The following is a 25,929-nucleotide window of genomic DNA, read 5'->3' as shown; positions in this document are numbered from 1 at the left end:
GCTGCCAACATTTTTTGAGAGCTAAAAGGAGACATTTGAACTAAATCATCTGTCCTCCTGTTTTCCCCAAATTAACACTCATACTACAAATCTGGGAATTTGTAGGACCCAGCAGACCTCCCAGCCCCCGGCTTCACCTGTTCGCATGCACATTTCTTCCCCTTTTTTTCACTTGGGATTGCCTTCCATCGCCCCATGATAATGACCAAAAACCTCATGCCTATAACAATGCTGTCGTACGTGTGTTGCAGCTTGCTGATCCTCTCCGCGTCTCTCGCCGGTGCCTCCCTGGCCGAGATCGTGTTCCGCTGCCCGGGCTGCACCGCGGAGCGTCAGGCGCTGTGCCCAAAGCTCACCGAGACTTGCGCGGAGATCGTGCGCGAGCCGGGCTGCGGGTGCTGCCCCGTGTGCGCCCGGCAAGAGGGCGAGACGTGCGGCGTGTACACCCCGAGGTGCTCCACCGGTCTGCGATGCTACCCGACGCCCGATTCGGAGCTTCCCCTGGAGCAACTGGTGCAGGGCCAGGGGCAGTGCCGGCGCAAAGTGGACACCGAGACGACCACTTACAGCCAGGAGCACCGGGAGCAAACCAGCGGTCAGTCGGTTTACTGGAAACCTGGTTTTCTCCTATCAATTTTTAATGACACTGTCTAGACTGCAGCCCGAGGAATAGTGTAGAAATATTGCATTGTCATGAAGGCTGAGCCCAAATCTGCGTGTTACTCAACAGGGAAGTTCTAGTGACCATTTTGCACTTTAGTGGCTGATATTCCTGAGATATTTCTGATGATATTACGGACAGTTTGGCTTTGATGTCTGCGGTCCATCCTTTTCCCGTTTATTGGACTAACTATAAGCCCCTTTGCAGCCCTTTGACATCAGGATTTACCTACTCACGTGAAATAATCTAGAAGTTTGTGCTGCCAGCGCTTTCTTAGGTGTGCAATTTCTCAACGTCAAGTTACAGTAATGACCTATTTAATGCCTGTTGCATGAGGTGTTCCTACACTCGTGCTAAACTCTGTGCCGCATAGACCTGTGCAAAGTTTTGCGAATCACCCTGGTGTGCATGGGGCGAGAGAAACAAAAGGAACAGATTAACCTCAGCTATGCTCCAAACAGCTGGCTCTCCAGTCTTTCCCAAACCCCCCCCCCCCCTCAAAAAAAAAAAAAAAAAAAAAAAAAAAATCTGCCTTTAAAACACTGTAACAGAGAAGAGAGGTAGTGGCCTGCAGAATTCCCAGAAGTTGTACTTGGTGGGATGGACACAGAAAACATCATAGTACTGATGTTGACATTTCCACAGGGGAGTGGAGAGAAAGAAACGGAGAGAGACAGCAGGAGGAATGCTGCATTGATTGGAAAAGTGGACTTTAGGCTTTGACCAGACGTAACTATAAACTGCTGTTGACAGTGACTGCATTAACTGGGCTGTCTACCTCTAAAAAATGAGCTGGATGTATGTGCAGGAGGATCACAATGAAGCTTCGTGCGGCCCGGAGCCAGCAAGGCTCATGTGGTTTGTGTTTAAACAAAGACAGGTCACAGTGAAGAAGAAAAGTAAACAGCCTCATTAATTGGCTGATTTTGAGGCTGCAAACGCACACAGTCAATGAGTGTCCAGTGGAGCCAGCCGGGGTGTGATTTCTACTCATTTCCAAATCCATGCTTTGTCAGAGTTTACCTCCAGACTGACACGTGTTTATTTTGGCACTGAACTCCTGGAACGTAGAGAAACTACCGGAGACGGCATTCAGGGCAACCCTGTTCTCTGCAAGGACTCTCTAGCATGCTGACAAAAGGTCAAAAATGCTTCACGACACATTTATGATTTAATAACCGGCCGTGACAAGGGCTTAATTCCTTATTTATATAACCTTATGCAGAAAAAGTTTGTTTCTGTAGCCCACCTCAAACAATAACAGGTAAGAAAACAGGCATGAATTTCAGAGTTACACAAGAGCAAAACAAGAGAACAAAATACATGAACACATCATGTAAAGGCTTGCTTGCAAGCAGGCAGTTTGTTAGATGTCACTGATTTTTTTTGGTTTTTTTTTGGGTCAGGCTGTGCTTCAGCTTGCAAGCTGAAAGGTCTGAGATGCAGTTTGATGTGTCCAAAAAACAGTAAAAGCTTAGAAATTGGCTCTAAAGGGCTGAATGCGGAGTTGACTTGGATAAAAGCCACGCCGTTGCAGATGGAAGAGTGATTTCTGAAAAAGACAAGAGGTAGAGAGCGTGGTCAAAGGGAAGTGAACAGCTTCCTCAAGGTCAAAAAATGAAAGAAAAATATATTTTCCATCAAAGTGGGGCTGAATAGGCCACGGACCTTTCTTCTTCTTGGTTCAAAACTGAGATTCATTTCAAAATTCACCCATGGATTACTACTGTATCAGCCTCAAAATAAGTTGACAGGCTGCCCATTAACTTCTGCTCTATTTATGCCCTTCGGTTTTTGTAATAAGACATGATAAACTGACTTTTGGTGTTACAGATGGTTACTGTCAGTCTCCTGCTTTCATTTGGCTCAGTTTGAGACTCTACAGACTTGATTTCCTGTAATAAATTCTTGTCAGATACACAGCAAAAAAGAGGAAGTAATGAAATCCCCGATAGAAATCAGCTCTCAGGCTCTTTTGGAAGATTGAGAGCAAAATTTAACGCTCTGGCCACTATCACTGCATCTCCTTTGTTCCAGGAATTAATATGTAAATTAGAGAAAAAGTGCTGATTACGGTACAATAATGAAGTGGTTGTATTTAGTTGAGCAGGGGGAGCAGTGACTCTTAAGCTGATTTGACACCCCGGGCAACCATTTCAAAGGATGAAATACTGCAGCTGCTTTATTTGGATGTTTACAAACCACAACATCCTGTTATTCTGCCTTATTTTTTTGCAATCAGCCACTTATCAATTAAAGATGTAAACCTCTAACACGGAACACCAAGAAAATGGCAGCGTATCTTGTCAGAAGTGACGTTTCCACAGATTTACAGAACAAGAATCGATCTGATCTGAATGTCCAGAGTTGCACCGACAGCAACAGTAAAATCTCTGATCTGATCTCCCGGATCGGCACTACAGCTAACAGCAAAGAGGTCAAAGGTCAGAGCCAAAACTCCTTTGACCCGCGAATGATCATGTAAGAGACCTAGAAGAAGTGAGTAAAGGGAGGAGGAGAAGAGCCCTTTGGTGGAAACACAACAGTCAGAGGAGGGAAATGAAGAAGCGTGAAAGGGGGATTACAAACAGGAGGAGGAGACAAATTCTGTTAAATTTTTGTTATTTGGATTCGACCCCCAACATCTGATTAGGCTCAGGATGAAACGTTGGTATGAAAAAAATAATAGTGCCGTTCCTTCCTTGTTAAAATACATATAAAATAAGCCTCAATGCCTATTAAACATTATACCAAAAATGAAGGAAATCTCTGGAGCACTGTTAAACAAAGCATACAGTGAAGCTCTAATAGAGTGGAGCAATGAAATAATTTAGCTTTTTGTTCTGTTTTTAATGAAATGGCGATTGGATGAAATGTACTGGCACTGTAGCGACTCATTTTCTCCACTGGTCAAGTCCAGAGGTAATTTTTGTTCACCGTTTTAAATTATCGAAGCAGCTAATTACAGCATATTAGTAATTCAGTAATTTAGTAACAGAAATTGCTTCATGGATCTCTTAGAAACAAGCCCCCTGAGTACACAGAACTTGTTTAGCTCAGCGGGACGTTTATTAGGCTTGGGCCACACTGAAAAAGCCACTCATGACAGACTCACACTCAGATTTGCCATATCATGACTAAGATGTTTGACAGAAAGTGCAAGGGAATTCCATTTTTTAAGATTAGTTTTAGTGAATAGTGCATTATCATAAGGGCTGCAACTAATGGCTATTTTCTCAATTAATTGTTTCGTCTGTAAAAGGCCAGAAAATAGTGAAAACCCCCTGCTATAATTACCCACAGTCCAAGCTGATGTCTTCGGATGTTTTGTTTTGTCCAATCAGCAGTCGAAAACTCAAAGACATTCAGTTTACAATCCTATATGGCAAAGAAAAGCATCAAATTCTCACATTTGTGAAGCGAGGACCAGCGAAAGTTTGGCAGTTTCGCTTAAAAGATGACTAAAACGATATTTAGATTATTAAAATAGTTGCAGATTAATTTTCCGTCAATTGACTAACTGTTGCAGCTCTAACTTTACATTTATTGTATTCCTATTTTGAACAGTATTTCAAAGATCTCTGAACGCACCTTGGAGGTTTAATTGCTGTCGACATGGTCTTAAACCTCTACTTTCCTTAAAGCTACAGAGACAGAGTTACAGGAGATGTTACTGTGACGCAAATAGCCCGTGTTGTTTCTGTGGTGCCCAGACAAAGCTTAAAATTATGCTTGGCACCACGCAGACATGTGGAGCCGCTGATTTCATCTGATCATCTGAGCTGAAAACATGAACATATGAAATTGCACTTGGTTAAGACGAATGAGACCAAAACCAAATCCTATGCGCTCTCATTTTCCCCCTTGTGCCTTGAGCATCCCTGTTCTGTTTGTTTGTGTGCGCTGCATGAGCGAATGGCTGCGTTTGTTGCGCTGCGGGCAAGCACACCGAGAAGCTGCGAACGTACATACTGTACGGTTCCATCAGTCTAACCTGAGGAAATCGCATTTGCATTCAGCGCCCCGCCACGTGAATTAAAGCTCTGACTTAGTTCTGTGCCAGACGTATCTCAAATCTGGTCCGTGTCCAAAAGTAAATGAATATAGACAACATTTAAGCTTTATAGCAAAGCCACTGAGACATGTTAAAACAACAGACTAACTGCAGGGCAACATGTTGGTACAGCTTTCCCACTGAGCCCTCTCTGGTCTTGGTTTCAGTATCTCTATCAGACATTTGGAAACTGTACTGGCATCTCTTTTTACGAGTGTTTTTCAAACAAGCAACTTCATATCTACGTTCAAGTTTCTTTGCAGAATAGCGTATCCAGGGGCTGATTCAGTCAAATGAAAACGCGATAGCGATGAGCCAGGGATGATTGTTGGCAATTTGAGACCCTGAAGATTAATAAAAGATCTTAAACTTCAAAGGGAAATCACCGGGACTCGTCTGTGAGGTAGTGAAAATAGGAGATGAAATGAGGTACTTCCTCTTAAAGTAATTGTAATGTTCAATAAATAAGGGTCAGATATCAACCCAAGAACTGGTTAAAATGGGTAATTCCAAGATTTTTAATCTCAAAAAGTATATTTTTCCATTTCAGTTTCAGTTTCTTTTACTAATAACAACAAGATTCCATGTCCATTTTTGAAATGTCTCCTCATTCAAAAATAACACACACACAAGTTTCTCGCTACCCTCTCTGTTTATGCACAGTATCACTTGATATTCTGTTCCCACAGAGACCTGGGCCCAAATAAAGTAGTTCCTTTAATCAGATTGGATGGGCGTTTAGTTGTTTTGTCTGGGATCATACCATATATGACCTCGAAAGGGTGCATGTTGATTAACAAAGCCCAAACAGAGTCCATATTTGGTTGCTTGAATGTCACCTGAATGAGAAAAAGCCATACAAATGCAATGGCGCCCCTTCTTCATTGTGAGATCCTGTTAATTGGCTATTCATTCCTAATACAACCTTTTTTTCCCTAATTTTACCCAAACCTACCCAGGGTCAGTTTTACGTGTTGACAGTGAGAAGGGAAGACCAGAAGAAGATTTGTTGTATCAATGCTGTTACAAATGTCATCACGGAGAGGAAAAATTAGGTGGAAAGGAAAGGGCAAAAAAAAACCTCCTGTGCCATCTGGTCGCTGAAATAACATTGTTAGCTAACAAGGGGCATTCCTGTGTACCTGCGGGGGCGTCCAGACGGAGCCCGCAGGACTGAAATAGCTCCAAGATAATCCCCCCTCCCCACCCCAGGCTTCTCCAAAAACAGGGGCATTTGTGCCATCTCCCCCCCTCGGGCGTCAACTTCATATGTACCCGTGCCAAGAATCTCCTCGTGCCTATTGAGATCCAGAATAACTTCCCACCCTCCTTTTTGGTTAAGGGTGATTTAAGACAATAAAACATTTTCTGAAATGCTACTGACACTGGAGAGGAAGGGGACATGGGGCGTTGCAGGGGACATAGACTGTTTAATACTTTTGCATGATAAAAAAAACAAAAAACGCGAAAGATCATACATTATGTGTCCATTCTAGATTTTTATTATCCATTTCTTGAGGACGGTGAAATTAAAAAAAAACTATTTTCAACCTCTTGTCCTGTTTCTCCTTACATCTCTTGGTATCTGTCAAATATATATAGAAAAGACATATTTAAATGCACATATACATATGTGTACATTTATCCAGTCAAACAAGTCGACGAGCTAACCCCTTCCATCATAAAAAGTTACATCAGTTTGCAAAAGCTTTGTTTACGTTTCCAAAAGTGCATGGTTGCGGTTTTGATTTATCAGTTTTTCCCTTGTTCCTCCCCTAACAACGGAGCGAGATGTGGGTGGAGGCAAACAATCCTCCATGCTCTTGCTCTCACACCCTTTTTTTTTTTTTTTTTTTTGCTCATGGTGGCACTAGAGGAAAACTCGGGATCACCAAAGTAATCAGGATTCATCATATGTGAATGACGAACATCTGTAAAAAATCCTGTGGTATTTCACGGGGGAAACAAAAACTGTAACTTGCTGGTGACGCTACGCAACAACTGAGGAACCCATGAATGGCTAGTTTAGGTCCCAGGCAATCGCCCCAGAGTTCACCCAGCGGTGCTGGTAGTGAGCGAGTTGCCTGGTCTTGGATGCCGTGGTGTGTACATACGTGCCAGAGCCTGTCCAAAGCCTGCTTTTAGATGACTGTTGCGGGCCAGAAAGCCTGGAAGGTAAACACATCTGCTCTCTGCTGTGTTTGTGTTTCTAGGAAAACAGTCCTACTAAGCCTTGTAATGGATGATGGACTGCAGCTACTCATATGCAGTGCCTTTCATAAACTTCTTAAGTGGCACATGACTTACTGTGTTTCACACTTAAGAGGTGTGTTAAGAGGTGTATTGGGAAGATGTACTTTTCTCTTTTCATTTTTACCAGTTTCTACATTCCTACATTTAAAGGGATAGTTCAATTTTCAGTCAGTTCTGTTCCTACTTACCAGGAGTCAAATGAGCTCATGAAAGCCTTTCTAATGTCTTTGTTAAGGTATATTAACCAGTCATCTTAGGTTAGGTCAGCTACTGGAAGTCAAAATAGGCATACAAACTGTTCAGCTTCCACTGGGACAGAAAAATATTTTGTGCATATTTGGTAAAAGTTTGTTCAAACTGTGACTTCAAGCTAACAAGACTGAATATTACCATATTGTATATGCATAAGTTATAGGTGAAACACATTGTAAACTACAAGCCAAAGCATCAACAGCTTAGAAGAAGTCCTCCATTTAAGCCCAAGTTAATATTCATACAGTTTGTGTTTATTATGTGAAACTACATATATGTTGAACTTTCCTGCAGAGAAATGTCAGGTTTTTGCCTGTTTAGCCGACCTGTTGTGTCCTGACTGATAGACTCGCGGCTACGCTATTAATTGGAAGTGATCAGCCTGGAGCATTTGAATTTACAATTACATATCTGTTCCTTTCTGTGACATTATATGAAACTACAGGGGCCCACTAAATTAAAGGGTTACCTAAATGTTTGATGTGCAGTGAAAGTCTCAGCGTTTGAAGCTGATTTTCCTACTTTTGAGAGAAGCTGCTTCTTGATGCCATTGGCATCCACTCACGTTTGAAAGCGAAGCTGACCAGTCAACATCCCCTTCACGCTGCTGTAACATGAGAAAGACATCACACCCACAAGTTTGCCTGACAGCGAAACAAGGGTCTATTTGTATCCATGGAAACATGATGCAGCGAGAATGCTGGTGTGCTCGGATCTTTCCTTTTTCAACCTTTCCATTCTCTACGAGCCGGCCAAGTCTGCCATTTGCTCAGTTGACCAGAATCTGGACAATCAGACATGAGACTTCTGGCCTACGTGCCATCTGGGAATTCGACATGGATCAGATATAGAAAGGAAGCCTCTCAGGCCATTGTGTTAGGATTAATTCAAGCAGTAGACTGGACAGTAGGCCTGCTGCTCTGTTGATACTGCTGATCCCCAGCCCACCGCTGTGGGACGGCTTGTACTGCAGAGGCCTAGTGCCCCCTAAAAGTGGGGTCCTGACCCCCTGTGTTTGAGTGTGTGTGTGTGTGTGTGTGTGTGTGTGTGTGTGTGTGTGTGTACATTCAAGTGGGAGATCGCAGTATTCTTGCTTATAAATCGTCCGTTCATGTGTGTGTCTATGAGCTCCCAGACTGTGTATTTGAGTGAACATCTCAGGTTTCCTCAGAAGAGAGGGAGTGATGGTATTGCGCTTGGATACTGCGGGGATTATGTAAGACAGCAAAACAAAAGTCACCCCAGCTGCCAATATTCCTGAGTGTGTTGTGTGTTTATCTGCGCAACTGGCGCGAGCACACACCTGATTTCAGTTGACTTTTGCCCCTTTTTGCGAAGAAACTCGGTCTTCAAAGACAAGCCAGAGAGAACACGGTGGAGCGTCATAGGGGGAACTCAAGTCCAACAACACCAGATCTATCTGATGGCAAAAGGCGCCAGCACCTTGTTATTGCTTCGTTTGGAATTTCCTTTCTCCCGTTCTCTGTTAGGCCTTTTGTAATCATATTCTACAACCGGATGTCAAATTTACCTCTTGCAGAGCACAGAGAATGCCTCTCCAGTCCACCACTACCACCAGTAACACCCGCTTTCATTCTCTTTCCTACAAATGCCTTTCCACAAGTCTGCACGTTACAGCTTGGCCCTTGCATAACTGTTAACTATCCACTTACTGGCTGACTATTTGACCTTCTCTACTGTCTGTGCTTATTTCCCTTCTTTCCTTCAGGTGTCAAGTCAAGTCTTGCATAGGTGAAATACTTGCTTTCCTGCAAAAATTCTGTGAAAATAAACAGTCTTCTAGCACGTATATTGGCTGTCTGAAACACTATTCTTACTAGCTAAACTGAGCTGGGATGTGATCATGTTGCTTTCTGAGGAATTTGCATCATTTAACATTTTTTCATCTGAAGTCGGCTGGTTTGGAGTGACACTCCTCTTCCACTCCCTCCCCATCAATCCTAAACCCCAACCCAACCCCAAAGTATGCTCTGTTGTCAGAAACAACATGTTCGGTTGGACCTGATGGCCTCTCACATTGCTTGTTCCATTGTTTGAAGAGAGGTTTTTTTTTTTTTTTTTTCCAAGAAGAGTGGAGATGGTCAAAGTCAATGAATACAGCCTGGAGGAATCGCTGAACGTCCACAGGGACACAGCTATTTGACATGATGGTTCCAGGGACAAAAACAGGACATACAATTTATTTATTGCTGGTTCAGAGCAGTGGAAAGTTTGCCACATTACTGAATCCGAATTCCTTGTTGTTTGTCGATGGACAAATTTGTTTCTTTTTGATTGTTGTATCATAATAGCGTTTGTTGTATTAGGAATAGCGCTGTTTCAATTTCTTTTAGGGGCATTCAAGACACTGTGAGCTGCTCAGTTGTTGTATCATTCTGTTCTGACCAGCTTTTTGGCAGTGTGAGGGGCTCAAATTGCATCTGTGGAGTGGTCTTTAGCCATGCCAGCGGCGTGGCTTTATGGAAAGGCAATGTCGGTCTGTCTGGCGATCGGTTCGTTCACCACTTTGCTCCGGACTGAAATATCTCAACAGCTATTAGTTGGATTGCATGAAATTTTGTACAGACATTCATGTTCACCAGAGGATGAATCCTAACTTGGTTTATGACCAGATAGCTGCAAAACTAATGACATTCCCATACTTAACATAACAACCTATCAGAAAAAATAAAAAAAAATTAAAAAAACACGTTTTTCAGCTTTGAATGACAAGCAGAGTTGGCTTGAGTTCACTAAGGTATTATTTATAATGATACACAGATGCTACCTGGGCCCTGTTAAACTTAGTATAATTTGGGCCCGTGAATTCATCCTGTACCCCTCCAAATACAAGTTGTAGAAAATTGTACATCTTTTTAAATATCTGATGATATCAACTGCTGTGTTCATTTATCACCACTTTTAACATCTGCTCATGAAACTGAATCACATAACTAGGGAAAAAAGCAACCATGGAAACCTGACTGTGACTAAAGTTCAGCGGTGGCCAACATTTCTCAGCCCACAAGCTTGTTAACAGAGCTGCATGTGGTTCCTTCGCTGTATGAGAAAGGAAAGGATTCTAGTGACTCATTGATTGTGCTGATGCATTTCAGAGCACTTTAACAGTGGTTTGGACACATCATAGCATACCCCTCCCCCAACATTATCATTAGTGAAAATGTCAGTTGTGATAATGTGGAAAATTGTCACAAACACAAGAAATATACTTGCACAAAATGTGAACCTCGATCAAATAAACAATAGGGGGTGTAAATGTTTGAAATGAAAGCAATGCATGGTTGTAGGATCTGTGCTGTGGAGGCCCTAAATGGCACACAAATGAAAAGAGAGAGATGCAGGGTGGATGCCAGCTGAGAGGGAGCTGAGCTCATGGGTCAGCTTTTATATCCCGGAGGGCCCAGGTGAGCTGGATCAGCTGACGACCTTCCTCAGTTTAATTAGGACCGATCACTAGACACAGTGGGAGGTGCAATAGAAAATACCCCCTCCCCTCCGAACCCTCTCATGTTTGCTTCTCCTCCCTCCCAAGCCCCCCTTTTACCAGTAAAAAAAAAAAAAAAAAGTAAACAAATAAAATGGAGAAAGTTGATTACATTGCTTTAACATGCACAAAGACCCAAAATGTATTTAATAAAACTTTAAATTTTCATCAAAGCAAGATCATTTTGTTGCCAATTTTATGATTGATATAATTTTAACTGTTTTTATGGTGTGTGTACATTAATGAACATAATGTGGCTCCTTGGGCTATCAGACATTTGGAACATGGACATGCTAGGGTATGAAGCATCTTGCATTTCTCTCTGTTTGTCAAAAAGAAGGAGCTCAGACTGCAGGGTCCGCATCATCCCTGCAGCTGGTCGAAGCCAATCAATCCATATCCACAAACCTTTTTAGCAGAGCCGCCCGCACTGTCAGTCGCTCTGAAAAATTATCTATGAATACCAGAATGATTGCAGGAGGGCAGCAGAGTGGCTTAGTGCACAGAGAGAGAGACGGTCCTGAAAAGTCACAGGTTAAGTGCTTTCAGCAGCCAACGTGTCCATCAAAGTGTCCTTGAACAAGAATCAAAGTCCTTTCCTGCTCAATTTAATTTCTACTCCGCACTGAAATTAAATTTGGGATCCTTACTTTATATTTTTTATTTTTTATTTTTACGGATTTTACACGGTGTCTCTGCAACTGCAGGTGAGGCCGTGGAGCCGCTGCCTGAGCAGGGTGTGAGCGAGATCCCGGCCATCCGGAAGCCCAGTAAGGAGACCACCTGGCTGGGACCCAAAGAGAGCGCCGTACGCCAGCATAGACAGGAGATGAAGACCAAGATGAAGACCAACAAGGTGGAGGAGGTGAAACCTACTCGGCCCAAGCAGGTGAGGCAAAGCAGAGCTTCCGTTTTAAAGGAAGAGTCTAGGAAGGGGCTCCTGCAGTGTACACGTTGGAGACTGGGAATCAACAGGGAAAACTCAAGAGAGAGGCATCTATCTGATTTTGTCAGCTATGCTTGAGTTAGGTTTTTTTTTTTTCTCAGAATGTTAGGACATCATTAATAATGTTTTTTTCCCTGGAACGTTATGCCTTGGGTGTGTTGTAGTCACGAATGTGAATAGAGTGGTTAGACTCGAACAATATCCACTCCCCGCTCTGCTTAGTTTTCTTTCAATTGGGACAAAAATGTATAATCAGATACGTGTGTGTGTGGATATGTGGTACAAAATCAGATCCTGCGGCACCACAACTGTATTTGATTTGTATTGGCAAATTTGTAGTTATTATTTAGTTAGTTATTTGTCAGTATTCGTAAGAAAATCGTTTATCAGTGAGTGTTTTTGGTTTAATTTAACTAGTGGCAACCTGAAGTACTCAAATATGCAACCAATGAATAACTGCTGTTACTGTATATGAGTTTATATTGATCTCAGCTAAAAGCATCTGATCTGAACAACATTTTGAGATTAAGCCTAAAAGCCTGAAATGTACGGTTGCAACTTTGTATTCATATTATCGACTATAATCTATACATATATTTCATTTTCTCGATTAACTGATTAATCACTTGGCCTGTAAAATGACAGAATACAGTGAAAATTGTTCATCACGGTTTCCCAGAGCACAAGTTGCCCCGTTCAAATTGCTTGATTTGTCTGAACAACAGCAGGATCAGCTCCTCAGACCACTGAAGAGGGAAAAAAGGAGCGCAGTGCCGCCTCCCTCTGGTGCAGCAACCGTTCATGTTTGGATGTTTCCCTGCATTTTATTCCCATATTTAAAAATCGTTCTAAGTGCAGTCAAGGCTTGAGACTGTCAATAAATAATAGTAGTGCTTTTTTGAATTAATTTCAAGGCTTAGGGGGATATATAGTAAAGACCAAATAATTATTTTAAGGGGATTAAAACTGTCATGGCACAAAGAAAAGGCTTTATTTCCCAGTTCATTTGCCTTCCATTCACGTCTCACACCAACCGCTGCCCTTTAATCAAAAGGCAGATATTTACTGACCTTAAATGCACCTGATCTGCTCTGCATCCCGGAGCTGGGACTCACGGGCGAAGCCCGGGCTTATCTAACCAGCATTGTGATATTTTCCATCTGCCATAAAAATCATTTAAAGGTTATTGCTGGACCAGAAACTTTATTTCTTGTGTCCCAACAAGACATTTGGCTTCATTGAATTGTGAGGTAAACCTGAGGTCACTGGCAAGAGTTGTTATTCATTACTGGCAAGAATCATGATTCATATGCTCATTACAGAAAGCCCTTTAGCTTTCTAGGTTTATTGTGTGTGTTTGTGTGTGTGTGTGTGTGTGTGTGTGTGTGTGTGTGTGTGTGTGTGTGTATGTGTTCATATGCATTTTATGAGAATTTATGTGCTGTGTCGAAAATGTGCCGATTGACCTGCAAACACATCTTAGTGTTGATGTATCTTGGAATGGTTTTTTGTTGTGTGGATGAGTTTTGAACATTTTTAAATTAGATTTTTTTTTAATATAAAAACAAAAAAGTTATATAAAAGATCAGATTTCTTTATTATGGAACACTTTTTGACTTTTTAGGCCAACCACATTTTACCCATGTGTCACTGAAACCTTGTGGCTCTGACACACCCCGGTGTTGCTATACAGGCCTGTAAACATGACTGTTGTTGTTGTTTTTGCTGTTGTCAAGACTCAGTGTCAGCAGGAGCTCGACCAGGTCCTGGAGCGGATATCCAAGATGCCCTTCAGAGATAACCGAGGTCCCCTGGAAGACCTGTACGCCCTGCACATCCCCAACTGTGACAAGAGGGGGCAGTATAACCTCAAACAGGTGACTCCGAGGTTTTGGGGAAAGGGTGTTAAGCGGAGAGGGTGTATCCACCTGATAATATGCAAGTGTTTAGAGGAGAAAAGGTCGGTAAAGCATCACAGCCCCCAATTCATTTCTCCCCTTTCAGTTGTATATTCTGAGACATTTGACAGGCTAAAGATATCTATTTAAATACTGGTGCTCACAGAAAAGAATGGGGATCCAATTGAAACATGTGCACTGCAAAACTGATCATACACACTTTTGCTGTATAGCTTTGTGCACACATCAGCCAAGGCTTGTCGCGACCATCTAAAAGGACAACAAACACGCAGAAATAAACTAAAACACGGTAATTTATGTTTCAGTGCAAGATGTCTCTCCACGGTCAGAGGGGCGAGTGCTGGTGCGTCAACCCTCACACCGGCCGACCCATCCCATCGGCCCCCACTGTGAGGGGGGACCCCAACTGCAGCCAGTACCTCAGAGAGCTGGAGCTGGAGCTCCCTGACATGGCCCAGATATAGCGCGGCAAGAAACGTCAAAAAAAACAAAAAAACAAGAACAAAAAAAACAAACAAACTGTAAAGTACTTGGGAACAAAAAACATCTGAGTAAGCTATATATTATCTTTCTGTGTGTATGTGTCTCTAGTTCATTTGATGACAGTGACATTTGAAATCTTAACCACCAAAAAGGATTAAATGATAGAATCCAGCTTGCTGCGTAGGATGTAACTGCAGATTACTCTTAGGGGGAGCAGGAAAGATAAGACTCCTTATCCTCATAGATATTCAGTAGATGTCAGCTGGAGTGTCAGTGTCTTTGCTTTACTAATTGAGACTTTGCTCAGATTTGCTCTGTTATCAGTGTTTTGTACTGTATGTGTTGAAAAATGAAAAGCCTTCAACATATTTGGTGTTTTTAGGTGTGTTTTCGTGTCCTAGCATGCAGACTACTGTTACGCCTCATGCTATGCTGTAGGCTTTGAGTACACCTGGCTTTTAGTACACAGCATTAAAGATGAAATGTAGTACGTGTTGGCAGTAGTGTGCATTAAATGTTCAGCGCTAGGGAGGACATGACTTTAGACTGCCTAGTGATTAACAGATAACGCTATTAAAATGGTAATAAATTCAGTTTGTGCCTGTGTTTTTATTTGGAGACAACTGACATCTACAGGTGCACCTTAAGAATTGATTTGAAAGTCTAGGAATTAGAAGAAAATTAAAAAAAAAACATTTTGACTAATCATTTTGAGAATGAAATGAAATTTAAATACAGGATAGCCATACTGTAGCATGCGTTTTAAATCCAGGGAAGAACCCTATGATGGAGATTTATGAACATGCAGCATCAGTTTTAAAATAATTTATACTGAATTTGCCCACTAAGTGACGTCATGAGTAAAATTGAAGCCTTTATGATTAACTTGTTGTTTTAACCTTGTATGACATCTTAAATTTCACCCAAAAGATCTTACAGCTGCTCTAATCCTATATTTTTTATATAAAAAGTGGGTCAAAAGACTAAGTATAATGTAAAGGTGTTGCTCATCAACTGCAACGTTAGTGTTTTCAATGGAAAAAAAAAAAAATCTAAAAACCTACGCTACCTGTAAGCTACCTGCCCAGCACCAAACTGCAGACAAAAAACAGTTAGCGACCAGCTGGTGAAGTGCAGAATTTAGCAGCTAAAGAGCCAGATATTTCCCTAGGGAGTTGGTAGAGACCAAAACGGAGCTAAAAGAGTGGGAATATTGGAATGGCATTCATGAGGTGTGAACAAACAAGACTCCAAATGAATGATGATGTTACTCCGTATCTGCTGGATGTATATATAAGCAGCTGTCAGTGGCCGAAAAATGAGCTGAGCCAGAAAACCACAGCTATACTAACTATACAGCTAGCACTAACGTTTGGAAACTTTCAAAACATGCTTCGCCTTTGGCCACACCCCAATCAGTGATGTCACAGTGGGTGTTTTGACAGCAGAAACCACCTGCATGGAGCATCACCTGAGCGTCTTTTAATAGTGCCAAGGTCACCGAGATAGCTGTCTCACGAAAAACACACCAGCCGACTCATCAGTTTTACCACCTCAGCAGAGTTTCCACATTTGAGACAAAAGTGCAGATCTGCATTTTTGTGAGTACAGGAACTTTATTTAAATAGTGATTTGTCATTACAAAATAAACGAGTACATCAATTACACGCCTGATAAATATCTCACCATAATGTTCACATTAATCTTTTTTTAAAATTGAGATTCTGAAATGTTCAAAGTGTCACTGTGTTGTGTTTACATACAGAGAGGTGTTTATTGGGAAGAATAGGCAGATGAGCCCCTGTCAAAGCTCTGCTCACCTCTCAATATAGTGATTAGACATTAGGAATGTCAGAGATTATAAGAGTCATTAACTGAACATTAAGATTATAGCAACATCAACAACAAAAAAAGGATGTTATGCAAATTTTGAAATATAGAACAAAGATATTTGTCCTCTGTCATCACATGTTCAGCAGCGCTTGACTGGACGACCGTGATCATCTTTGTCAGCAACCAACTGAAGACCATAAAAACACAAAATCTTTCAGACCACATCGACCCCTGAAATTGTTTTCCTCTTTCGTGCTGGAGCGTGCCGCATTCATCAACCCACTGGATCCACATGCAAACCAAAATTCAAAGTGGCATGGGGCAGAAGGCACTTGAATTTACATACAAACTTAGCCACCTTGCTCTTCGCAGGATAAAGGACATGATTTACCCTGAGAGCAAGTCACCATCGGCCAACAGATTTGCCTGCGTGGTGGCAGTGAAGACCCTTCACGCGGAAAAATAAACAACGTGATTTGTTTGCGAGCTGTGAAGGGAAATGCACGGCACCTCGTGTGTTGGCCAGTAGCTTGGTCAGTCTGGACTTGTGAGAATTTAAACCAGAGCTTTTTGAAGTTGAGAACTATAAGGGCATGGTATAGATACAGTACACACCCATGCAGACGCACTCAGGAGCATGCACACACACACACACACACACACACACACACACACACACACACACACACACACACACACACACACACACACACACACACACACACAGACACACAGACACACACACTGAAATTACATTTACAAACAGTGGGCGCAGTTGTCACGACTTCAAAAGCCCTTTCAGGAGGAGTGTCAAATATCTCTCCTGTTACAGTAAATTACATTGGTTTATGAGTGACGCTTTGTCCAAATTGCTCGTTCATGAAAGTAATGTGGGCCTTTCTTCACTGGTGAACATTAAGTTAGACAAGCAGAAGCACACAAGATTCATCTGACAGCGGCAGAATAAAGAGCTACAGTTATGGCTAAGTGCACTGTGGGGACAAGGTTTTAGACCAGACTTAACTGGGACTGACAAAATAAGCATCTTCAACTGGCAAAAACATTCCCGTAAATCGTAAGCATTCTGTTGTTGATTTCTCACTTTATTTCCCAAAATTTAAAGCTGAATTTCTGTGGACTTTCTTGAGTTTTGAAAACAGATTTCTATTTCTTGGCTCCAGACAACCCGCAGGTCCCAGCCAAGAAAGAGTCCGGTACACAACCCCCCCAATAAAATGGCAAACTTTCATTTGTTCCCGAATCTATGTTAAAAAAAAAAATCATCATGCTGAAATGGCTATGGCATATGAAATGGCTGTCAGCTGATTCCGCCTGTCTCCTGCCCACAATGACAATATAATATACCCAGTCTCCTACAGGAATTCTGCAGAATCCTTCCCCCCTTTTTGTGCTTGGTAAAGTGGCCTACAAGTAGGATAGTGTTCAGTGACAGTAGGTCGAGGGCAGGATTAAATAGCAGAAGTCGCAATTTGATATATAAAAAAATTCCTCTTACATCGGGATGCCATTCACACGATTAACAATTAGTAAAACATTGCTAATTCAAATGAGAACTGACTCATTTTATTGACGATGTCTCTTAACTGTCCGACTTTTGTGTTGATCACCAAAACAAAAATATTGATTTTTAGCCACATCTAAATATGTCTTGTCTCATTATTTCTTGGAGTAAATTTAGCAGTAGATAACTTGACACTCAGAGTCAGTACACAACATTTATCAGTATCATACAAATATATATAATTCTCTATTATCTATGGATATAAAGAGAAGAGGTGTTAGCTAACCTCCAACATAGTACACAGTCAGTGGGGAGCCAGACTTAAGAACTATATTTGCAGATTTTCATCTAAGCAAGCTTTTCAGTTTGGCTCCCCTCGGAAAAAAAAACAAACAAACAAAAAAAACTATAACGCAGTCCATCACACCTGACCATACATAAGCATTTGTGCCATATTTTCCTGATTGGCAGTCATTAAGTGTGCTAGCTTGATTGGCAGGTGTTTAGAAGAACAGGGCTCAACGGGTACGACCGGTTCAGCTCTCATTCGTTGCTGTTGCTGCTGCTGTCGAGATCCTTGCACTGCAGGTCGCCCCCAGCGTAGTTTATGCCGGGGATTTTCACGCCAAACCGGTCGACACACCAGCAGATGCCCCTTTTTCGACCACGAGAAGGCTTACACTGCAAATAAAAAGTGGTTTTTAATCGTTTCTTTTGGTATTTCTGCTTAATTGCAGACTTAAAAGGTTTTGCGTTTGCCTCAAAACCAGAATTCTGTTGTTACAAATGGGATGCAACCACTGTCTGATTTGATAGATGACATGACATGATACGATGTATCCGTACCTGTTTGCGCTTGAAGAAACCCTTCTTGTCACAGTTGGGGATGTACAGGGAGAGAGCCAAGACCCGAGAAGTGTCCTTCATGCTCTGAATGAGATTATCCAGTCTTCTCCTGCAGGGCCCCTACACACACAGACACGTGTGTGAATGTTTGCGTGATCACAATCTGTGTTTGTGCACCAGAGTTAAAAAATTATGACTCAAAATGCCCTTGAAGGTTTGTGAAAAGCCCCAGATATCAAGAATAAGGAGGCAGGAAATGCCTCCGCTAATGAGAACTTTAGTAATTTGGCAATTCACTCTGTTCACACCGTGTTGTCACGTGTGAAAGTGGCCCTGCGGGGCATCTTGGCTGATTTGTCAGAACTGGTTTCTTTCCATTGTGCAAGACAAATAAAGCCTGAAGCAGTATGTTGCCATACCTGAGGTTTTTCTGATTTAAAGCAAAGCATACGTCTGTTCATTTGCCAATATCCAGACCAAATATGGTTCAGAAAATTGCTCCAAATCTCGATAAAGTGAAGCAATAACTTCCCTCTGAGCTGAGTCAGTTTTTTCACTCTGGTATGCATTTTTGTGATCTCTGCTTCACTTACGAACTCAGGGTCCAGTTTATCCAGGCTTAGCGTTGAGAAGTCCAGGTTGCTGGCAGGTCCCAGCCTGGCCAGCTGCTTCTTGCGCTCCTTGGCATGCTTCATGGCCTGGGCCTTCCGACTGCTGATGTGATCTCTTCCATATAAGGGCACCTTGGTTTGGGGCAGCATTGTCTCGGGGACGGGTAGCAGAGCGTCATCGTGAGATTCATCTGATAGGGAGGACAAAGACAGAGGGAGACGGTGGCATGTTTGTGGTTTACTAAAAGGTACCCTGTGCAGTGTTCTTGTAAACAGTAACTTATATTTACATTCAGTGTTTCTCACCAAAATACGCCGCTTTCTTCCTGGAGGCCTAATAAAAGAGCTGAGTGCATTTCCTTCCTTATAAAACTTGTGCAGAGCCGGTTGCTCAAATATTTTGAAAACTGCAATTTTTTACATTCATCAGCAGTTTTCTTTTTCTATTCTATTCTTGGTGTATCACCACCAGCGACTGTCATCGGTGAGATAGCGTCAAACTGAAGGACATCATACAGCCTGCGTGCAGCCCTCCGCATTTGGCAGGAACGTGTATTGTATTACACTTGTGCATGCGCCAGTGGACGTGATATGGGCTTTCATTACTGCTTAAATTAAAAGTTGAAATTGGTATAAAACTGCTAATTCACAATTTACCGCTTTCTAGGGTTATTATACAAACACAATTACAAAAGCAATGAACAAGAATGTGTACCAAAATAGTGCAGCTTCAGTTAGCTGAAGCTTATTTCACGCAGGATTACTATTATCAGAGGAGAACTGCCTTCACCACGGTATGGTCGGTAATTTACACCGGAACTTTACAAATTACAGATGTGGCAGGATTAAAATAACCAATGATACCAATTATTACAAACAACTTAATGTCCACAGGTGTAATGTTGGTCCTGTGCGAACAGGGCTTCAAAGCCTTTTTCTGCTGCCTTCAAGAGCCGGTCTGAAGAGGGGTCAAAATCAAAAGCACTATGATGGCTCCCACCTGGAAATGTACCTATTTGAGTGGCTAAAATTAAACAGTCGAGCTAGACGCATGAGGGCACAGGACAGAAGTGTCGAATTTGGAAACGTCACAACACAACGTGATGATTCCACTTTACCAGCTAAATGCTTATTTAGCACAGTTAGTGGCTGCCGGCCAGTTTCAGATTGGATGTGTTGACATACTGGACAACATAGCCTACATTTATGGCAAGTCGGGTTGCCACTTTGGGGTATATGCAGACCAGGGGTTTTAAAACTTTTATAGCCAGTGACCTAAATGAGATATTTAGTCTCACCCTGGCACCCAGGCTCATGAAAACATGCTATTACACTTGTCATGTGGCAAGCCACCAGAAACAGCCGCAGCCCATTTTGGGTCCCAACCCCCACAGAAGCCCTCACGTACACGCACCTTTCATCTGTTCAAAAATAAAGCTCTTTGCTAAATTTTGGGGAGTCGCACACAGTTGTGCAAACCTAAGCCCTCGCCCCTCTTCCTTGTCCCACCCTCTATTCATACGACCACGACGTCCGTGTCGAGGCCAGCGCTCCTTTCCCAAAGGCACTGAAAACTGATATTTCACTTCATCTATAGCTTTAAACATGCCTTATCCTTGTATGTGTCCTAAGCTGCAGTTGGCCCATTTCCACTGCTATGTCACGCACGTGTTTCCGTTTCATTTTGGCAGATTGTAAACTCTGCATATAAACCCCTCTATTTCTGCACTGACGTGATCGCTAAGCTACTAAGCTAACCGGGCGGTGAAACAAGGTCAGTGCCCTGTTGCAAATTACGCTTAAACCCCCCCTCCCCTCCCAGTGATAATGATGAAGATCATGATGATGTCATCAGTCCCCATAATGAAAGGTTCTCGGAAAAACCGAGAGAGATTCCCTCCAGATTCCTGCTGACACTGTTTTTTTTCCAGAGAACGCTGAGGAAGGTCTGCAGCCAGCATAAGTCCAATCAAGTATTCGCTTGCTAATCCTCGAGTTTGTCTAATCTGACCTGTGCTGACTGATCACGTCTTTCTTTTCTTTTTTTTTTCTCTCTTTCTCTCTTCGCCTCATGTTTGAATTGTGAGACCAGGTGAGCCCGGAGAGCTGGATCCCTGCAGGGAGTAGTGACAGAAAACCTGTTCCATCCTTCTTTCCTTTCTTAACAAAGGAACTTTAACTATAATTTACAGTTTCACGGTGCCACATGCACTTGTGAGCATGACAGAAAGGCAACTAAATACTCCCTTTTTTTTTTTTTTTTCTGTTTCCTGATCTTTGACACATGATAAATGAGCAAAATGCTCAAAATGCACTCCTTGTTGGATTAATGCAAAAATCATACTTCAATTATACTTAGGGATGTTTTGAAAATGCACATTTAATCTTTTAGCAGCTCCTAATGCACATTGCAGTATGTATGCATACAATTTTTTTTTTTTTTTTGGCTCTTTCAGTAAATCTTCTGTAATTCTGATATGTGTTGTGTGTGTTTATCAGAGTGCATAAAGGTTTTGTTTAATTTATGCGTCGAGCGTGCGCCCAGCAGGAGACGTGGAGTTAATGGAGAAGCTAGCTGACAGGCAGACAGACGGGGGATCAGTAACCCACGCGCATCCTGTATTCTGCTGAATCACTGCACAGCCGGGGCCTGCCCGCATCGCTGAGATGGAGACGGGGAGGGAGGGGAGCGATGATACTGATGAAGAGACCAGGGTGGGACTAAAAGAGAACGATGGGAGGGAGCAGAGGATAGTGTGGGAACGGGAGGAAAGGGGAAGGGGAGATGAATAGAAGATGGGACTTTTTTCTTTTTTGTTACACAATAATTTGTCAGATGCAGAGCTGCTCTCAACATTGAAATGTTGAAATGATCCACTCATTCAGGTTAAATGAGCGCAGCCAAAGACATTTTTTTTTGGTGTGCAAACTGGCTAACTGTAAAATATAATGGCAGAAAGGGGAATCCTGATAACAAAAAAAAAACTATTAAAAATGGACTGTAAATGTCAGACTGGTAGCTAGGGAACAAGCTTACCTTTGCACTAATTTCTGATAAATCTATATGGCAATATTTCAATGCCTCCCTCTTATCTTCTGCCATTTGTTACTGGACTTCATGCTAATGTTACTTAGCCAGAAAAACTTTGGTTCTTTGGCTCAGCCCACTGAGGTTTCACACAGCCAGTGAGATTATTTATGTTTCCAGAGTAGCTTTGCCTCAACACTGAAACTCCAATCTGCAGGAAAATAAAGCACAAGACAGAATGGAAAGGGTGAAACTAGGGATACGGGGAGCGAGGAATAGGGTGGAAAAGATGAGGAGGGAAAGTAACCAGGCAAGGGAAAGAGGAGACGAAGCAGTGTGGTGGGAGAGAATAGAGACCCGGAGACAAAAAGGTGGGTTAGGTGTGGGAATAGGTACAGGTGGTAGATGAAGAAAGTAGGGGTGTGCAGTGGAACTGACAAAAGAAAGGCTAAAAGACAACAAAAAGGAAAAAGAAGAGACGAGAAACTGTAGACGAGGGGAAGATGGTAAAATACGATTTCACAACTCGAAGAGAGTGGGTGCAAGTGCCACAAGCCAAGATTTCCCACAAAGCTCTCCTCAGTGCGTCTGAGCAGACACAGTGAATGTCCCTGAACTGCCATTCAAAGGAGCCAACAAGGGGCCTCGCAGAGCACCACCTGTAATCTTCTCCCTTGTTTTATGTCAGCTGGGGGGCCCCGAGGCGATGGGCCACTCACACGAAACCTACTGATTTACGGCTCGCAGCCCCACAAGGGCCTTTCAAAACCAGGATGACAGGTTGATCGGCACTCGGCACCAATTGTTGACAGAGTTCACAGGGTCAAGGCACACAGGGGCTTTTTGAGTCGTGTGCCTTGGTAATGACAGGTGTCAACGCGTCTTAAAAAAAGGGCTGCGAGTTGACCCATATCAGCCTCGCTGGCTCCCAGCGAGACAGGGCGGGCATCCGAACTCACTATCCCCCAGCTTTAGTAAACACCAAATCATTCCAAAGCGAACCTGATGGAATGAAGTTTTCTGACTGGGTGAGAAACACTAACTGATTTTTGGACTGGCGATTACCTACTAGAGGTCCATTTTTTAATTTGCCACTGCATCACTGGCTGACTCTTGGTGCGCCTCACTTGTTGGGCTTCATTAAAATTTCCTGCATTGACAAGGGAGGGGTAACATCTTTGTCCAGCTGCTTGCTATTTCCTGGCACCGCTGCCCCTTTAGATCTGCGGTTGAAACACGATTTCTGCGATGCAAATGCAACAGAAATACTATCAGAGCTGACAGAAATATCAGACAAGCGCTGGTTAACCAAGGAGAGCACTGCAAAGTTAGTGCAGTGATTACACCATAGTGTCATATGGTGGAATATAAAGGGTAATGAGGAGCTATGAAAAAAAGAGGGTTCACAGCAACTATGGATAAATAAATGAATAAAAATGAATTGATGACTCAATTAATTCAACTAATCAATGTTCCAATTAAAGTCAGTGACCTGAGTGATTACGGTCCCTGGGGTCCGAATCAGTCATCTCTCCACAGGCCTACCTTTTGACGGATGCAGCAGTTTATACAGCTTCTCGTTCCTGCACACCCCCCGGCCGTGCAGGAGCGCGTGCAGCGGCTTCTCCTCGCCGTTCTTGGGCAGGCAGCGGAGCCCGCGCGTGCACGGCCCGGTGTACACGCCGCACGGCTGGCCCTCTTCGAGCGCGCACGTCAGGCAGCAGCCGCAGCCGGGCTCCTTCACCAGCTGGCAGCCCACCGGCACCGGCGGACACATGGACAGGGCCTTCTGATCGCACGGCTCGCACGGCACGTACGACGAGCCGCAGCCGGGCATGCTCAGCAGGGGAAGCACCAGCAGGGAGACGCTCAGCAGCATGGTGCGCTTCTCGTCTAAACGGAGGGGTGTTTGACCGAAACCGCAACGATTATCAACTAAATCTTGTGGCGAATCCTTTCTTTGCAAAAGATCTGAGTCCAACCATCGGGGGGGGGGGGGGGGGTTGTTGCATCCACAGGTGCCTTGCGCGCTCAAGTCCCAAATGTCAGCGCATCCGATGCTCGCAATCCACAGAGACCGTCACACTGCTCCCCCCTCGCGCTGTCCTTCAACCTCGCAGTCACCAATATATTTCAATAAAAGGGCAATAAAACATCCAAGCACCACGTATCTCTCCTTCGGTGATGCCCGGTGCCGTTTACGCGCAGGCCGCCAGTCTCCAAATGAGAAAGAAAGAGATTCCCACAGTCGCGCTGCTCTCCGTAGGTTATTTTACCCGCACGGTTTGTGAGCAGAATGTATAATCTGTGGCTTTGAGCTTGCCTTTTAAAAAAGAAAATGCCAGAGGCGAAGCCTATAACGATGGGTATGTCAAACAACGTTTGGAGGGGGAGGCGCACTTGTCAACTCCGTGCGCTGAGATGCTGATTTCACAGGGCGGGTGCTGGCATGTCTCCAGATCTGCCAGATACGAGACGATGCTCCCGAAGGAGACTGAATACGAGCCTCTCTCTCCCGCCGCAGAGTGGCCATTTCGTATTCCCAGCCTGATAAAGTGAAAAAAAAAAAACAAACCATTGTCTTCTAGCTGTTTCAGATCATTTCTCATCAGAAACATATAGATCAGGCTTCAAGAGGGAAGATTCTGGACACTTAATTTAAATTGCTGAGGAGGCTGTTTGAACTTCCGAGCCCTGTTGCGGGCTTTAGAAGTCATTTTTCGAGAAAAATGTTTTAGAGTTTACAGACCTCCTGGGGAAGAGTCACATATATAAATGGGGCTTTTACTACTGAGCAAGAGAGGAACAGCTTGGCAGAAAAAGAGAAGAAAATGTGAGCCAGGTCAACTGAATTCGTGTCACATGCTGATTATCAAGTGGGAATTGTGGTTTGTCTTGTTTTTAGAAAAAAAATAAATAAAAAATCAGGCTCAACAAGACTGAATGAGTTGTTAAGATAAAGATTTATCGTAAGTTGTCAGTTGTTTTTTTGCAAAACTTGCTTTTATGGACCAAATTTCAGTGGAGAGATTATGACCAGTTTATTACCGGTCCCTTAATGAGATTTTTTTTTCTTTCTTTCAAAATGGCTTCTAAATAAATATGTGGTGATTTTTGCCTGTTCCCCTGGTCACGGAATCGATAAGAAACAGATTCCGACTCAGTTAACTTCCTGCTCTTACTCAGACTGACATTTTTACAGTGTTGATCCACATACTGATGAGGGTGCCGTGGTTAAACTCCACATTATTGATCTCCTATCATCATATCTGTCACCAGACATAAGCAGACTTGCCGATTCTCCACTTTTCTGTACACCGGCATACGATACTTGAATTCCTAGTTTGATTTCTTGACTCCAGGAATAGGGTGTTCATGTTTGGAACTGGTCGCTGAAAGTAGAAGTCCCAGATCTTGATCTTTGCCAAAATCTAAATACTTGTTCAGATGCAATTAGAGTATTCAGATACTTATGATGACCACAAACATGGTTTTCATTGTTCCCCCGTGGAGCTGCCAGATGGATACAATAGATAGACCTCGCCGTACCCAAAACCCTAATGTGCGTTATCTGTTCTTTGTCAGAAACTACTTGGTGAAATTTGACTGTATAATGGCACCAAATTTCTTATTGTAAAAGAAAACCTAACAATTTTCCAAAGTTAAGGGTGGGTTCATGCATGTGAAACAAGAAAGCTTTATAATTCCCCTCAGATATCTTTTTGATTTCTCTTGTTTGCCAAAGTACTGTAGCTTTAAATATTTGTGCGATGCTGTCTTAACCATAACGAATGTATTCTCAAAAGACACAGTGACTCGCTGTATAAAGGTCCAGATCAGGGCAAACTGCACTCAGATTGACCTTACATTATGACTCGGGGAGGTCAGTGTCCAGCGAGATAAATGGTCAGCTCTCATGGAGTGCAACTGAGTACAAAACGCTCATAATTCACTTGATGTTTTGGCAGATGGCAATATATGTCCGAGGATTGTACATGATCAGCATGTTTTTGTTT

General features: G+C 42.9%; 2 protein-coding genes across 2 annotated transcripts; one reads left to right on the top strand and one right to left on the bottom strand.

Annotated features, from left to right (window-relative positions):
• Nucleotides 1-137: 137 nt before the first annotated feature.
• Nucleotides 138-14,666, top strand: igfbp2a (insulin-like growth factor binding protein 2a). The gene is made up of 4 exons (XM_040141933.1): nt 138-595; nt 11,433-11,614; nt 13,408-13,548; nt 13,896-14,666. Exons 1-4 carry the CDS (start codon nt 196-198, stop codon nt 14,052-14,054), a joined length of 882 nt encoding a protein of 293 aa, XP_039997867.1. The 5' UTR covers nt 138-195; the 3' UTR covers nt 14,055-14,666.
• Nucleotides 14,667-15,698: 1,032 nt separating this feature from the next.
• On the bottom strand, nt 15,699-23,922 carry igfbp5a (insulin-like growth factor binding protein 5a). The gene is made up of 4 exons (XM_040142545.1): nt 23,459-23,922; nt 18,868-19,076; nt 18,275-18,394; nt 15,699-18,109 (listed from the first exon to the last, which is right to left on the bottom strand). Exons 1-4 carry the CDS (start codon nt 23,790-23,792, stop codon nt 17,972-17,974), a joined length of 801 nt encoding a protein of 266 aa, XP_039998479.1. The 5' UTR covers nt 23,793-23,922; the 3' UTR covers nt 15,699-17,971.
• Between the last annotated feature and the right edge of the window lie 2,007 nt (nt 23,923-25,929).

This window comes from Xiphias gladius, chromosome 13 (assembly GCF_016859285.1).
Source record: "Xiphias gladius isolate SHS-SW01 ecotype Sanya breed wild chromosome 13, ASM1685928v1, whole genome shotgun sequence".
Taxonomy (NCBI): domain Eukaryota; kingdom Metazoa; phylum Chordata; class Actinopteri; order Istiophoriformes; family Xiphiidae; genus Xiphias; species Xiphias gladius.
The sequence above is the reverse complement of the archived record's forward strand: the minus strand, read 5'-3'. Positions and strand labels throughout refer to the sequence as shown.

Excerpts from the sequence above, each read along its gene's own strand:
- igfbp5a (XM_040142545.1), bottom strand. The coding sequence starts at position 23,792 with ATGCTGCTGAGCGTCTCCCTGCTGGTGCTTCCCCTGCTGAGCATGCCC. Across the intron at positions 19,077-23,458 it reads ACTGCTGCATCCGTCAAAAG|ATGAATCTCACGATGACGCT; the intron begins GTAGGCCTGTGG and ends CCTCCCTATCAG. Across the intron at positions 18,395-18,867 it reads ATAAACTGGACCCTGAGTTC|GGGCCCTGCAGGAGAAGACT; the intron begins GTAAGTGAAGCA and ends CTGTGTGTGTAG.
- igfbp2a (XM_040141933.1), top strand. The coding sequence starts at position 196 with ATGATAATGACCAAAAACCTCATGCCTATAACAATGCTGTCGTACGTG. Across the intron at positions 596-11,432 it reads GCACCGGGAGCAAACCAGCG|GTGAGGCCGTGGAGCCGCTG; the intron begins GTCAGTCGGTTT and ends CTGCAACTGCAG. Across the intron at positions 11,615-13,407 it reads AACCTACTCGGCCCAAGCAG|ACTCAGTGTCAGCAGGAGCT; the intron begins GTGAGGCAAAGC and ends GCTGTTGTCAAG.